General features: G+C 39.7%; 3 protein-coding genes across 3 annotated transcripts; all 3 read left to right on the top strand.

Moving 5' to 3' along the window:
* The first annotated feature begins 2,187 nt into the window (after positions 1 to 2,187).
* Positions 2,188 to 3,208, top strand: LOC117829015 (nanos homolog 1-like). The gene has a single exon (XM_034706513.1). The coding sequence runs from the start codon at positions 2,415 to 2,417 to the stop codon at positions 2,904 to 2,906; it is 492 nt and encodes a 163-aa protein (XP_034562404.1). The 5' UTR covers positions 2,188 to 2,414; the 3' UTR covers positions 2,907 to 3,208.
* Positions 3,209 to 8,091: 4,883 nt separating this feature from the next.
* Positions 8,092 to 9,929, top strand: LOC117829331. Its single transcript, XM_034706960.1, has 7 exons — positions 8,092 to 8,191; positions 8,339 to 8,468; positions 8,555 to 8,668; positions 8,855 to 8,999; positions 9,293 to 9,441; positions 9,535 to 9,674; positions 9,768 to 9,929. Exons 1-7 carry the CDS (start codon positions 8,092 to 8,094, stop codon positions 9,917 to 9,919), a joined length of 930 nt encoding a protein of 309 aa, XP_034562851.1. The 3' UTR covers positions 9,920 to 9,929.
* A 2,121-nt stretch (positions 9,930 to 12,050) lies between these two features.
* On the top strand, positions 12,051 to 15,989 carry LOC117829253. The gene is made up of 7 exons (XM_034706869.1): positions 12,051 to 12,155; positions 12,296 to 12,440; positions 12,773 to 12,886; positions 14,576 to 14,720; positions 14,818 to 14,966; positions 15,056 to 15,195; positions 15,434 to 15,989. Exons 1-7 carry the CDS (start codon positions 12,056 to 12,058, stop codon positions 15,583 to 15,585), a joined length of 945 nt encoding a protein of 314 aa, XP_034562760.1. The 5' UTR covers positions 12,051 to 12,055; the 3' UTR covers positions 15,586 to 15,989.
* Positions 15,990 to 16,230: the final 241 nt, after the last annotated feature.

The following is a 16,230-nucleotide window of genomic DNA, read 5'->3' as shown; positions in this document are numbered from 1 at the left end:
AAAAGCCAGAAGCAAAATTCTTATTTAAACCTAGCCTTACATTTTCTATCTTATTAAGCTAACAGCTTCCAAAGTGTAAAGAAACAAACAACAAAAACAAATCAAAACCTATAGTAAAACCTTGAACACTTCAAAAACTGCTTTGCAAACCATTTCTTTTTTAAACCAAAAGTAAATCACAAGTTTTAAAATGTATACTGGCATCACTCTGGAATTCAACCCCAAATTATATCAGAAACAAAAATATAATTTTTCCTATTATCTTCAAATTTCTTCCTCACTCATTTAGGGTGCAAGCAGCGTCCCGGACGGCTGGCGCCCCTTGCATTTGCCTATACTGCCTATGCAACTGGCCGGCCCTGCTCTAACCTCCATGCAAACGACAGGCTTCTGTACAATTACTATGATTTAAAAACACAACGGCTCGTGGATGAAACTCTCTGGATGGAGTCTTTATTTCACGTAATGCCAGTATACGCACAGGACGCTTCCACAAAAACAACCTACATAGAGGATTAGTTGGACTCATCCAGTTCAAAGTCGTCTTTCTGCAAAATCAGGCCCGTGCAGAGACCTTAGAGGGGCAGGTGTTAAAGTTAACAAGGAGGATCGAAACACAACTATTTGCAAACTATTTAGATTAATTATTAATTTCAATCATATGGAAAGTTCTATCATTTTACAACAAAAACGTCTTACTGTTACCAAGATAATTAATGTAATGCATAAATGATGAACACTTTGAAGGGGACACTGTAGAGCCCTAACACTCATGTGATTGGTAAATGATAAAGAAGTATAAGGAGCATGCTGTGCCCCATACTCGCAGTATGTCAGTCCTTTTCCAGTAAGTTTGTTCTCAAGTTCAGATCCTGAATCTGTTTTTTAACTACTTATTTCATAGTTATTATTTCTCGTGTTTTAATTAAAGTAAAGTTACCAATATCATCACTGATTTTCATTTTCTGTCGTGAGTGTGAACATTGATTTTTCTTGGTAGGGGCACAGGCCTTCATACATGCCCCTTCAATATAAGAATTACATCAAATAAAAAAAAACAACGGAACAAAGGGAACTTTGTGCGTCAGGGGCAAAAGGGCATGTGCTCCATCACCCTTAACTCCCTCCTCTGCACGTGCCAGATGATGCGGAGAACTTCAAGGAGACTTTAAGCATTCCTCGGCCTCTCAGTTCTTTGAATAGAAAAACCTGGGCCAGGTGTGGGTCTTGATTTTGAATGAACTTTTCACAAGGATACATTTTGCAATGTACGACGAGACGCTCCGGCGCCAGCAGCCATCGGGGGTCCAGGTAATAACACCACACTACAGGGAAAGACTAGACAACACAAGCAGTGATGACAGGACGACACAACAAGAACTCATATAGCTCATTATTTTCAATACGAATTAGTTTACAACAGATAAAGAGAACGAGGTAAACTCCAATGACACATACAATTTTATTTTATAACATAAGTATAATTTATTTCATGGTTATATCTGGAAGAAAACTCAAAACAAGAAGTTTATAGAATTAAAAGTAGCCCATAAATTTTATATAGCTATTATATAATGGGCATTGTAATATATGACCCTTATCTAAAAAACATGTATTCTTAAAAATGTAAATTTAAATGCAAAGGCCCACATTCTAATTACGTGTGCGTGTGTGTGTGTGTGTGTGTGTGTGTGTGTGTGTGTGTGTGTGTGTGTGTGTGTGTGTGTGTGTGTGTGTGTGTTTTAAAGTGAAAATAAGATTCAAATGATGAACTTTTCCTGACCCCACTCTGATTTCAGGACACAACAGGTGCACTCTATCACTTAGATACAAGTTGAAAGTTATTTGTTCATGACAGTCAATTCACAAACACACCAACACACAACATACCATTCAAAAAATACAGTATAAAGTGGAGAAAATTGGTCTTGAGAAAATTACAGAGGTATTAATGTATTGTCATTTATGGTCGTAGACCTGTAACAGTCTTAGGAGCTGTTAAGAAAACCTTGTGTCTCAATCGGTTCATAAAAACAACAGATAGGTACAGCCAACATGTCTACCCTTATAATAAACATTAAACTTAATGTTTTTGTTAAATCAAACTGTTTGAAATCAAAGAATGTCTGATGAAAACTAGGTTGTGGTAGGGCTTACTCTTCGGATTCCAAAAAGGGCATCTCACTCACAGTATCAAAATCATGGCACGCGTCTGGCACACTGCTCCTAATAACAGACTGCCTGGATGAAAGGAGGCACCTCAAACTGTAACGATGCCACTTTTTTAGTCTCCATACGGACACCTGTCATCAGACTGCCTGGAGCCTGACCAAAACATTGTTGCACTTTAGGTCAGCCAGGTCTATAAAAATGAGACGCTCCTTAAGAGAAGCACAAACTCTCAAACTCCCAAAATGACTGCGTTCCAAAGACAGGTCCAGACCTCATTCTTCTCGGATGGGGACTGCTTCGACATGTGGCACGACTACATGAACCTGGCTACACTCCTGCAGAAGCTATGCGTGGGACAAGAAAGGGGACACATCGACAACAAGGGGCCAAAGAAAGACGCAGAGTCACCGTGGAGCTACATCCAAACCTCTCGGTTGGAGGACAGCAGAAGCCCCACAGGGACCGGGTCCGCCAGCAGCCTGTCGGGCAAGAGCTGCAGCGGGACTTCTTCGTCGGACTTCTGCCGCTTTTGTAAGCAGAACGGGGAGTCTGTGAGAGTTTACCGGTCCCACAAGCTGAAAGCGGACGACGGGAAGGTCAGCTGTCCCATCCTCCGGAGCTACACCTGTCCCATCTGTGAGGCCACCGGGGACCAAGCGCACACACGCCGGTACTGCCCGCGGACGCAGCAGAGCGGCGCTGCAGGGATGCCGAAAGTGTCCAAGTTCTGGTAGCTGGAGAGAGACTGTGGACACGACTGTACATAATTACAAGGACAGTTTGGCCATGTGTTCATGTTTACAAAGACTGTTGTGTTTGACGTTGTGTAAATGTACAAAAGGTGCCGTTTTTAATGAATGTTGTGTCGTTTTTTTGTTTGTGTGCAGTAACTCAGGCTGATGCAGACTCAATGGAGATGGAGTTTGATCACTCAGCTCTCAGGCGTTAAAAACATGTTGTAAACACGAGTGTTCACAAAGAAAAAGGTTGGCTGATGAGCTATATGTTTTTAAAAAATAAAAAAGAGCAAAGTTAAGAGTGTTGTCTTTGTGTGGGTTTGTTAGAGAAATCAGTGCACACATTTGAAAACCAGAATACTATCACTAAAATGAGTAACACCATCACTAACGCCGGGTGTTTTTTTTCCCAATATAACATACCCAATAAAAAGTAGGCTACTTGTCTTTAAAATATATAACAATATGACAATACATGACAAATTAGAATAGTGTTCTTTTATTTTAAACTGTGCCATGTTTAACAAAATTTTAAAAATGAATCATGGGGGAACCCTATAAAAAATGCTCCAAAATTAGACTACTGAAAATTTGGAATTCGGTACCAAACATTTCTGAAACAAAAAATGATGGAACTGGAAAGTTGGTGTTCGGTCCACCCATTCCTAGGACATTTCAGACTTCCCTGGTGAAGGCACAGTCTCCTTGACACACAAACAGCTGCAGGAGGGAGAAACAAAAAAGGCTTAAAAATCGAACACGTGCCTGTAGGAAAAGCGTGTTTTGGAGTAGGGAAACACCCACGCCTTCAAAGACGTAAAAGAAGATGCTGAGGCTACCCAGGGACCCATGACACCCATGACAACATAATGAAAATGACTCGGCGATAGTGTTAGGGTTAAATGCTTCTTTTGAAGAGATGTGTTTCTCTAAAATGTAACACAGTGGATATAACTGATAAACAATTAATCTTACACTGCAACAAATCTTGGCCTCATTCTCTTACAGTGGTGGCCAAAATATTAGAACACCTGACAGAATATATTGACGTTTTTTTTTGCCTCCAAAACACGATTTCATTTCATAATGTTCATGAAACATGCAGATGGTTGCCCTGAGCACAACAAATATATGATGAAGTGTTTTCACCCACTTTTAATTTAAAATTTTGGTATGTCCACCTTGTGCAGCAATTACAACTCGCCCAAAATTTGCTTGATGGGGTTTAGGTCTGGACTTTGAGGGCTCCAGTCCATCATTTTCAGTATTCCAGCAGATTCCCTCTGTCACAGGTAGTTCTGGCAATAGTTAGAAGAATGTTTAGGGTCTTAATAAATCCGGGCCCAATAAGAGGACTCCCAGATGGTACTTTGTGCCTCACCAGAATGTTGTGGTATACTTTCTTATCCATGAATCCATCGTCACCTGTACCTGGGGCTGAAATGACATTTTGAGATGCTTCACTTGTCTGTCTGAAAGTTTTTTTTTTCTACCTCTCACCTTTTGGTTCCAGAGTGAATTGGTGACATCATGGCGGTCTAAAGTGTACTTTACACTGCTTGGTCTGAATCTCAGGTCTTTGGCTATGCGGCGGTGACTCCAGCATCATAAAGGGCCTTTATTCGAACCCGTTGCTCACTTGTTCGCTTCTTCTTCACCTTCGCCATGCTCAGAGAGCAACATGTGTTCAAGACTTCTTCTAGAGGCTTTAGATTTATACCAATTGGTGGTGTGGACGCAGTGACAAATCCCTGATGTTACCAATCACTTAATGAGCAGGAGAGGCCTTCTACATTCCAAAAAATCACACAGATGTGTTTTAAGACTCTAGCATCAGCATCAATTTAACCACGATCACACCTGACAATGAGCAGGTACTTTGGCTTCTTCTGTGAAGGAACATGATTGTGTGACATTGACAGTGAGATAGGCCTAGCTTTAGGAAAATGACCTAAATCTCCTTATGATGGCTCTATTCTATGGTTGTAAGAGCACAATGATGACTTTGTAGATATTTTAATTAATTCTGTGGGTATTTTAATGGACAATTCAACCAAACAACTGAAACCTCTTAAATATGCCAAGTGTTCTAATAATTTTGGCCACCACTGTATATTCACTACAAATGTCAATCACTTAGCTTAGCTTCTGATGTTTAGCATCGTGTCAGCATTTCATAACTGACCATGATCATAAACCCTATCACAGCCCAGTTCACACACTTATTTAATGAGGTGATAAACTGCCGTTACAAAACAATGAACAATGACCCCACTGAGATATGAGTTACATTAATGATTTTATATAAAGACATTTTTATTATCATAGATGTTTTAATGTGTCAGGTGTTTTATGTCAGTATTGCAGCTGTTTCTTCCGAGTGTGTTTTGTACTTGAAACCCAACCTGTCACTTAAATTGAAGTGAAGTACAGCGAAATGTATATTTCCATCTGAACTGAAAAGTGGAAAACCCCCCGTAATGAAATCATATTAAAGAATGAGTATCAATATCCAGTTATATTTCTTTAAGAGTCTTAAAACATTACACAAGGATTGATTAATTTCAAGGGAAAATCAAATTAATCAAGTGAGGTCTTAAATTACAGAAGCAGGGTGACCTTAAGGTGCAGTGTGAAGCATTTAAAGGTACAGTGTGTAGATTTTAAGTAAGTAAGTAAGTGAGATTTATTTATAGAGCACCTCTCAAGAACAGAGGTCGCAAGGTGCTTTACAACATCAACAATAGAAAAACATTAAAAGGCAAAACAGTGATTGCAAATACATACAAAAACAGACATATTAAACAAAGGCAAGTCTAAACAGATAGGTCTTCAACTGCTTTTTGAACCTGTCAACAGTGTTCACAGTTCTCAGTTCCAGAGGGAGAATGTTCCAGAGTTTAGGACCAACATCCTGGAGAGCAGAGTCCCCTTTAGTTTTTAACCTGGTACAAGGCACAACCAAAAAATCCTGAGGACCTCAGAGTCCTGCTGGAGTTATCAGGTTTCAGCAGCTCCCTAATGTAGACTGGAGCCTGACCAATGAGCGCAAAGGTAAAGGTATAGTGGGTAGTATTTAAAGGTATAGTGTGTAGAATTTAAAGGTGCAGCGGGTAATATTTAAAGGTACCATGTGTAGTATTTGAAGGTGCAGTTTGTAGTAGTAAAGGTGCGATGAGTTGAATTTAAAGGTACAGTATTAAATTTTTAAGGTGCAGTGTGTAGCATTTAAAGGCACAGTGTGTGGTATTTAAAGGTGCAGATTGTAGTATTCAGAGGTGCAGATTGTAGTATTCAAAGGTGCAGATTGTAGTATTTAAAGGTGCAGATTGTAGTATTCAAAGGTGCAGATTGTTGTATTCAAAGGTGCAGATTGTAGTATTCAAAGGTGCAGATTGTTGTATTCAAAGGTGCAGATTGTAGTATTTAAAGGTACAGTGTTTGGTATTTAAAGGTGCAGATTGTAGTATTTAAAGGTGCAGACAATCTCTTCACAGCCATACAGGTTTTTGAGTAACAGCCAGGTTTATGGGTAGCATTTTATAATTACTTGAAAAATAACCCCAGTTGTTTTTATGACACTTAACTGCAGCACAAGATAAGAGGTGCACATGAAGGTTGAACTGCTTATACAACCTGCTTTTCTTTGGATTGCTGCTCTCCCCACAGTTACTCCACCAACGCTGTCAATTTTCATTTTATTGGATCTTATCATGGGGGCACTGTTTTAGATTTCCTGCCAATGTTTATAGCTTTCGTAACACTTGCAGTATTGGCACGAGAACCTCTTAAGTCACATAAGATATTTAGATATGACCTCTTTAAATTTAGAACGGCACTTTCAAGATTCATAGTGACAAACTTCATAATATAAAAAAAGTTGTTGATACATGAAACAGGAAAAACAGTTGAATGTGTCTAGGGTTGCCATTAAACCGAGGAAGCAGAATTTTAGCAGAATTTAATAAAATAAAAACAAAACATGCTGTTTAACAGTCCAGGATCTGAATGGTGCACAAAAGGTCCAACTAAATACAACAAACACAAGAGGAGCCACGAGGTAAAACACCCAGGAACAATGATAAGAAGTTTGACACAAAGAATCTAGCACAAAAAGAGACTTAATGCACGTGGAGTGATTACTCACTGAGACTAACAAGACACAGGTGAAAACAAAAAAAGGGAAAGGCTCAGAAAGAGCAAGGCCCAAGAGTGGGGAAACCCAAAAACAAAGAAAGTAAAACAAGACATGACAGAGAGGCAAGAGCCACAAACTTAAACAGGAAGCATAGTCAACAAAAATCAGGACTTTGACAGCCAACTGGATCCCCAAAGAGAGCTGGATCACAAAGTTCTGAGTCTGTCTGTGAGACTGGATCATAGGGACTAGAGTCAGCTTGTGAAGAGAGCTGGATCATGGGCACTGGAGTTTGCCTTTGCAGAAGATTGCAGAGGATCACAATTCTGGATCTGGATCATCTGGATCATGGTGACTGAAGAGAGTAGAGTCAACTTGTTTACCCTACCTGGGCTGACCTGTGGAGCTAATTAGATTGCGGATGTTGGATTGAGCCTGAAAGCTATAGGTCACAGGGATTATTGGAGTGGGCCCATGCAGTTGATTGGATGCCTGATCTCTGAGGTGCCATGCAGCAGGGTTTGATATGTCTGTTTTGGCCGGTTCATTATATCAGGGAGGGGACCAAAGAGCAAACTTCAAGCTGGATTTATGAAACAAACTGAAGACTTTTGTTAGTGTGACAGTTCAAGAGCTCAGTTACGAAAATGATAAATATGAAGGATTGAATACTACCACTGAATCAGATCCCCTTTGTCTTTACTCTCAGAACAAAAGGAAAGGTCAAAAGAGGTCTGCAAACGTTGATGACATACATACATGAACACGTGTTGAGGGGCCATAAACGCCTCACAGTTACACAAGCAGACATTTTTTTAAGCAATAAAAGCCTCTCCTCCACTGCAGCCCTCCTATCGCTCATTTCTCATCCTAGGACGCACAACAAACGGTACGTGAAAAGCTTCTTAACACATTATTTGTCATTGCATGTTATCAAATGTGTCCTACACAGTTAAAAAAAAAAACTTTCAGTCCTCATGCCCTTCTCGTTATCTGCTTTTTTCATTTGTGATATTTTTGTGCTTCTAAGGTTACTTTCCAGCAATGGCCAAACACAGAATGAGCCTACTGGCTGCCATAGTGGCTGCAGTGATTTTCTTCATCATTACAATGGTTTTCACGGCCCTGGCAGCATCAGGATATTGTAAGTTCTGGTATTTATCTTGTTATGTGTTTTGTAGGAATAATGTTGCATCATTTAGAGTTTATCATGATACCTTTAAGTTTCAATCTTTCTGTCATCCGGCTCTGTGATTTACTCTGATGTGTATCTCAGCTCCATTTCTGACAGCGACTGGTAACATCTCAGACAAGTATGTGACTGAGATCACACCTGCAGGGTGGACCTTTGCCATTTGGGGGATCATCTACTGCTTTCTGGCCACGCTGTTGGTCTATGTCTTCATTGGCGTCTTTAGGAAGTCAGTATTTTTGGTGGTTTTAATAATCATTATGTTGATAAAGGAAGGTTATCTGGACATATACGTTATTCGTTTCTCATCTTTAGGAACGCATACGGCTACATCTACTGTAGCCCTGCAGTTTTGCCACATGGCTTCTTCGTGTGTTGGTGCTTGAATCTGACCCTGAATGTTGCATGGTTGTTACTTTGGGACAGAAGGTAAGACGGGCATTTCTCCATCAGAAACCAACATTAATGAAAAACCAGTTTGAACTGTTTGCTCTAATAATCCTGTTTAAGATGAGTTATTGAGTAGATAAAGCTGCCTGTATGTGAATGAGTTTGTCTGTTTCCTGCAGGTGTGTAATAAAATAAACATAACTGTGTTTTTCATCTCTTTCAAAGTCTGATGATAGCTGCTCTGGTTTTCCTCATCCTCATCGTCTTGACCAACTACGCCATGATTTTCTTCTCGTGCCACGGCCTTCAAAGCTACGGAGCCTGGCTCAACAAATACCACAGAGTAGATCTGTGGCTGCACCGTGTGCTGGTCAGTTTCAGGTTTTTGTTCCTCTGCTTCCTTTTTAAAGTCAACCAGCATTTTGCCTTCATCTTATTCTTACTTCTATTTAATAATACTTTTATTTGTATAGCACTCTTCAATACAAGTAACAAAGTGCTTCACAAAAACAATAAAAACACAATAAAAGCAAAGAAGCAATAAAAGCAAACTGATAGTAAAAGCAGAGAGGTAACACGTTAGAAATTAAATTAAATTCACAAAGTATAAATAAAATTAGGGACTGACTGCAAGTCTGATTTCCTCTTCTATTTCTACTACAGATCCAGAATGGGGTTGCCATATATGCGACATGGACCACCATTGCATCCCTTGTTAACTTGACCATTGTACTGGTTGATAATGCAAAGATGTCCAACCCAGACGCTGCCCTTGTTAGTCTCTGTGTTTTGACCGTGGTGCTGTTGGTGTGGTAAGTACAAATCAGAGTAGAAGAAGAATCTAAATGTTGAATAAACACTTTGTAAAAATGGATTCTTTCTGTGTGTTTGTTGTGTGTTGACAGGTTCGTCCTGGAAAACACTGTGCTGGACAAACACGTGAGGTACATTCTGTCCATTTACCCCTCTGTGATCTGGGCTATCACGGGGGTGTTCAGCAAAAACTACGTGGCTCAACTTCCTTCTCGCAGCAACAAGTTTGTCGGTATGACATCAGATTGAAACAGAAGGTTTCACCTAAACAGAGCACAGAAAACCTCACACTCATTCTTCTCTCTAATGTCTTTCTCCTCTGTAGTTTCCCTCTTGGCCATTGCCTGTGTGATGTGTGCTGTGCGCCTGGCTTTGGTCATCTGGAGGCACATCAAAAAGCCATATTACAACGACGTCGATCCAGACGACATGACCCCGATAGAGATTGCCCAGAAGCAGAAAAAGATCTTCAAGTGAAAATGATGAATACGTTTTTTTTTTTTTTTGTTTTGTTGTTTTATTTTATTTTATTTTTTTTTGTTTTTGTTTTGATTTTGGTTTCCTTTTTTCCCCCTCCCTTCTCTTGTGTTTTCTCTTTCTTCCCAAGTGTATAAATGTGTCCTTCCATGTTTTGTAATGTTTGTGCTTGTTAGTATGTCTGTATCGACTACATGTATATACACAATAAAAAGGGGGAGAAAAAAGGGGGGGATGATGAATGCTGTTTTAGAATACACTTTTCTTTATTAATGGAGCACTCTTGTCTTGTCTTAAACGGATGTAAACTTGATGACTTCCCTTTGGGGTCCTCTTTAAATGATAAATCATGTGATGCTGGAGTTAAACCCCACTCTCTGTTAGTAGTGGAATAATGTCAACCCTTTATTTGTTCGTTCAAATGTCTTTTTCATACAAATAAAAAAAAGCTTTTTGTTTTTTGTAAATGCAGCTTGAATTATTTTTTGTGCAAATCTTATAATAAACACAGTCAAACACCTCAGGAACTTAAGACATTACACATATCTAATAAAAGCACAACGTGTATGTGCTGGGTGGGTCAGGGTGAGGACATCATAATAAAGAGAGTAGAAATTAATACATAACGTTATGTGTCCTGCGTTAGTGTTTATTCGCTTGACCTTGTCCTTATGTCATTATGATGCAACACAAGTTTAAGACGTATGAATAAAAACGAGGGTTGCAGGCAGCATTGAATGGGTCCTAATACTTCAGTGCATGTCAGGTTTAGGCAAGGGGTTTGGCACATGTCTGCAAATTCTACCAAGCAGAATCTATTATGCAAGACTTATTGTCTCACACCAGGGGGTGGCACTATGACGGAAAGATGGTTTTGGAATGCAGGTGTTTGGGAGGGGGTTTCGGTCAGATGTGCAGACCCTGCATTTGAGTCACAGCCGCTTTCTGATTCACAGTGGGACATAGACAATAATAATATAATAATATATTTTATTTATCATGCACAGAGTGCTAGACTTCAGCAGGTCGCCACACTCTTTGACTTCTGTCTCCAATAAGCTCCCTTCTAGCTGTACAACATGAATCACCAGTGATGAAAGAAAGAACAGAGCACATGCAATGGGGTCCTCGCACTACTAAGTAAAGCTCAAGTTTAACCATTATACTTCCATGTTGTGGCACATTAAAATGTGGAGAATTCAAATCTTTAGTTTGAAGTCAGGAGCGAGGGATGACTTACAACCACAACCCCAGATCAGACACTGATGGCTTTAATAACACGTCCTCTGTGTATACCACATGTTACGTCGAGGTCCAGGTTTTCTTCTATAAAGTCCAAATTTACAAACTGTGAAGCCATGTTTTAAGACTTAAAGATAGAGCATGGGTTCAATGCCTGTTCAGATAAACCCTCTACGTTAACCTTTTTACGTTCATCTCATAACAAGGTGGCATTTGTTGACAGTTTGTTTTATGATTCACTTCACTGTGGTGGACATGTTTAAGATAAGAGGCGCATGTGACGCTTGGAATGCTCATAAAAACTCTTACACAACGCGCTTTTCTATAAAGCAGGCAGACCCCTGCTCTGCTCACAGTCACTCTGAGTCTCCAGCCGATGACCACAGAGAGGTACGTCTGCTTTCACTATGATCAGTCTTTATCATGTGGGCGGGTTTTGATTCGCTGCCAATATTTTACAACCCTAGGGCATCCAGGCCGTCGTAGTGGCACGTGAACTACTCTGAACTTATGGATGGTTTTTAAGTATTATGAAAGTTTTTGACTACTTGAGTTATTTGAATTTGACTTCCTTGAGTTTATAACGTCATGTTTTCAGTATTTAGGGGACACTTTTCAGGAATGTTGGCCTATATGATTATGTAAACCTTGGCCTGTGTACCTGCTACATAAGATGTCTAGTTATCACTTGCATATGGAGGTCAGAGGCCAGGTTCAAGTAGAGGTTATCACCAATGGAGGAGGAACTTTCTACTGCGTGTTGGAGTCTGCAGTGTGTGTGTGTGTGTGTGTGTGTGTGTGTGTGTGTGTGTGTGTGTGTGTGTGTGTGTGTGTGTGTGTGTGTGTGTTTGTTTGTTTCAATGAGAAATTTTCTTTTGTTAACAGCAGACCATAATGGCAAAACATCATCCAGGACGCCTTGCTGCGATTGTGGTGTTTGTTGTGGGCTTTGCGATTAGTTTGGTGTTCAATGGGCTCTCTGTGGTTGGATTGGGTGAGTCAAAGCCTTTTGTTTGTAATTTAAGTGCTATTGTGAGTGTGCACTGTTCTGTGAGGCTGTTGAGGAATCACAAATATTAGTTTAACATGTTACATTCCTCTGTGCACTGACTCGTGTTTATTTCTCCTCCTAAGGTCCGTATAAAACCACGACAGGCAATGTGTCAGCTGTGTTTGACACGCAGATCACACCCTCAGGATGGACTTTCAACATCTGGAGTGTCATCTATGTGTGGCTGACAGCAATGGTCATCTACATCGTCACTGGACTTTGCAGAAAGTATGAATGACAGCGAATAATTTAAGACGCTTTCAAAAGGTCAAAGCTGAGTGAAACACTGGTCTCAAATAGTGATCCGAGTCTTTCTGGGGTCAGTTTGACTGAAGGACCCAACAATAGTCATGGGAGTTGAAAAACAAAGCCTCTCTAGACCATGCTCTGTATGAAAGAGACAGAGACCTAAAATGAATCCTCTAATGAGCAAGCATTTGGACACAGTACAGTGAAAAAGTCCTTTTAAACAGGCAGAGATCTTGAACAGAACCAGACATACTTTTGAATAAATTAGTATTGAGACAGGCTGAGAATAAACTGAACTCCTTTTGTCTCAGGAACGGTTATGGCTATGTCTACTGCAGCCCTCCAGTGCTGCCTTATGGTTTCTTCGTGAGCTGGTGCATCAATCTGTGCTTCAACATCGGCTGGCTGATCGTGTGGGACAGAGGGTAAGAGGCTCCTGTATCTGTTTGTGTCCCACTTACTGTTTTGTAACACTATATAAGATAAGATGAGATAAGCTAGGATAAACTTTATTGATCTCCTCCAGGAGGAAGTCACTTGTTAACAGTTTATAAAAGAGGCTAGTTAACAGAGTATACAAATGAAACAAGTATGGATGGTAATAAAATAATTAAAAAGTGACAATAGAAACAGTAGTAGAAAAGTACTTGAAGATCTTTACCTTTAGATTATTTATTTAAATAGATACTGCACTGTTTCATCAGTGTGGTCTGAACTATGACTTAGAGGGAGGAGACAGCTTCAGAGAGTTTCTTCTGTGAGAAACTTGTATTCTTATTTGTGACAGCATTTACACTTTTCAGGAGTTCAGTTCGGTTGCCGTTCCTGTTTCATTCAGGTCCTCCAAGTCTCCCCGACTTGCAGACTGTTTCCATTTAGTTAACTTCTCTGATTTAGTCTCATCCTCTGGTCTGTGGTGATTCTCTCACTCCTAAATAGTGCCAGCAAATGAGATGCCCGCTGACAACAGTCTGATTAGCTGCGCCTGTACGCTTAGCTCTTAGGTGGTAGCTCAAACTCGAAGTACTTAGGTGAGATTCTAACTCAGTTTGATACAAAGTGTAGATTACTTTGACCTGTCAGCTGATTCGTTATGGAGTTTGTTAAAAGGAAATACTGTATGTTGTTCAAAGGTGCAGTTGTGTTGTTATTTTTCACTGTGTGGCAGCAGGAAGCAGGAAACTGCAGCAGTGGCTTAAATATGGTGTGCCAAAAGGGACAAAATAACTTACGAGCTAGAAACTTTGTGTTCAAACCAAGCGGCAACCAAAAAAATATGAGTCCAATGCAGTAGTGCTAAAAACTGCAGTTCATTGAGGATCCACTTGAGGCTGGCTCCTGAAGTACTGGAAACCACATACACACCAATTCAAAAAAGCCGATCTTTACAGCAGAAATAAACATGTTTACAGCCTGGTACAAAAGACGAGTGTAGTCTGGATAGCTCATTTCTCGATCGGCACACACTGTAAGGGAGGTGAATTTTTTTCTAACGTGGCAATTTTGAAGATATTGCGATTACGAGTCTTCCAATGTGAGGCACAGCTGACTGGATTGACAGGCGGGAACACTGAAGCTGTTGGCTAGGAGGCTCAAAGCCCACCTCTTTACGTCACAATCGCTCGACAGCAGCAATAAGGCTGCCGCTGACGATTGGCCTCAAAACAGCGCTTCAGAAACAGATGGGTGACGTCACGGATACTACGTCCATATTTTATACAGTCTATGGTTCAAACATTTCAAAAACATTAAGGGTGTGTCTCAATATGATTTGATTAAGATCCGATTACAGTTTAGAAGGAATGGTTTCACAGAAATGAAAAGAAATGTCTGATAACAGGGTTATATCTATATATTCATGAGAGTGTAAGTAAAGACACATCAAAATGATGTACAAATATAGTGCATACTAATTGTTTAGGTTTAGGTATGAACATCCTAACAAACAATATTACTAAAATGACATGTAAACTAAAATCATATACAGTACGTTTATATTTATATGTGTATATGTGAGTGAAAAGTGACCTCAGAAACAGTGCAGAAGCTTGTATGAAGAGATGATGGATGACATTAATAAGCAGCAATCTCTGCTGTTTCCATGCTATTTAAAGGATAATGATCGCTGCACTGGTTTTCCTCATCCTGGTCATTTGCACAAACTACTCCATGATCTCCTTCGTCTGCCATGGACTTCATCTTTATGGACCCTGGCTCAAGAAGTACCACCACGCAGACCTGTGGTGCTACCGTGTGATTGTTAGTACAACCAATAACTGAGACTGACTGAGTTTGACTGTTTTCTATATTGTGGTTTTTATGTTTTTAATATGGCCCATGTGGAAACCTCTTTCAGGTTCAGAACGGTATCATGGTCTACACAACATGGACCACCATTGCAACACTGATCAACCTGACAATTGTACTGACTTATGAAGCAGAGATGTCTCCGACAGATGCTGCCACCATTTCCTACTCTGTTCTGGCTGTTGTACTGCTTTTGTGGTGAGTTCACTGCTCTTGGAAAATAATAATTATAGATGTTGTATGCAGAATCATCAGTGAGATGTTGTTGTTTTTTGCACATTTCACAGGTTTGTATTAGAAAACCTTGTGCTTGACAAACACGTGCGGTACATCCTCATCATCTACCCTGTTGTGATCTGGGCGCTGTGTGGAAACATGGACAAAAACTATGACGCTGCATCACCCAGCCGCAATGGCATCTTCATCGGTGAGAACTCTACATCAGTATTATGATTTAGATTTATGATAGAATCTACTCTCAGCCTGAAAACATCACCTTTAAACAATTTGATCATTTAGATTTCTTGATTGGTTACAGTATTTCATGTAAAAAAAACAAAGGTACCTTTTATCCTGATGGTGTATAATCAAAAAAAAAAAGAATGAACAGAAATCTTGGTGACCACAAACCTCTATTTAAATGTTGACCGTTTTTCTTCTCTCAGTTGTGCTGCTGTCTTTAGCCTGCGTGCTGTTCGCTCTCCGCATTATTATTGTGATTTGGAGACACATCAAACAGCCGCTGTATGAAGATGCCAGTTCTGAAGCCATGGAGCCCACAGAGATTGCTGAGAAGCAGAAGAAGATATTCCGCTGATCAGTCAATGATATAACTCACTGACACTTGATATCAGAGAAAGGAGTTATTCTCTATGTGTGTTGACAATTATGATTAAGAGGTTTTTTATTTAAAATCTTGATAGACAATTCTGAATTTCTGATTGTAAAGTATGATTTGTAATGTTGTCAAGTATATATAACAGAGACTTCAACTCTGGCTAACTGATCTCTGAACCTTTTATGGGTCTTTTCTAACATATTTATTGCAAACACAACTCATTAGTATATGATAAGGAAACTATTACAGCACTGTTATCACCCACCTCCCTGTAAAGGCTGTATGTTGTAAACATTTTCCAAAGTTTACAGAAGGATTGCTTCTCATCAAATGACGGTTTTCTCATTTAAACTGGACATATTTATTTTAATTAAGTTTTAATTAAAATTATTTCAACAGGTTGTGTCGGCCCATTTTTCACAATGAAGGAGAAATAAAAGATCATTGTTCTGATATATGGCTGTTCTATATATTAACAGTGGTGGACTAATAAAGTAAATTTACTTGAGTACAGTACTTAAGTACATTTTTTGAGTATCTGTACTTCACCTGAGTATTATTTTTTGGGGGAACTTATTACTTTTACTCCACTACATTCAGAAGACAATTATTGTACTTTTTACC

The sequence above is a fragment of the Notolabrus celidotus genome, chromosome 17 (assembly GCF_009762535.1).
Source record: "Notolabrus celidotus isolate fNotCel1 chromosome 17, fNotCel1.pri, whole genome shotgun sequence".
NCBI classification, from domain to species: Eukaryota; Metazoa; Chordata; class Actinopteri; order Labriformes; family Labridae; genus Notolabrus; species Notolabrus celidotus.
This window is presented reverse-complemented; position numbering and strand designations above follow the sequence as displayed.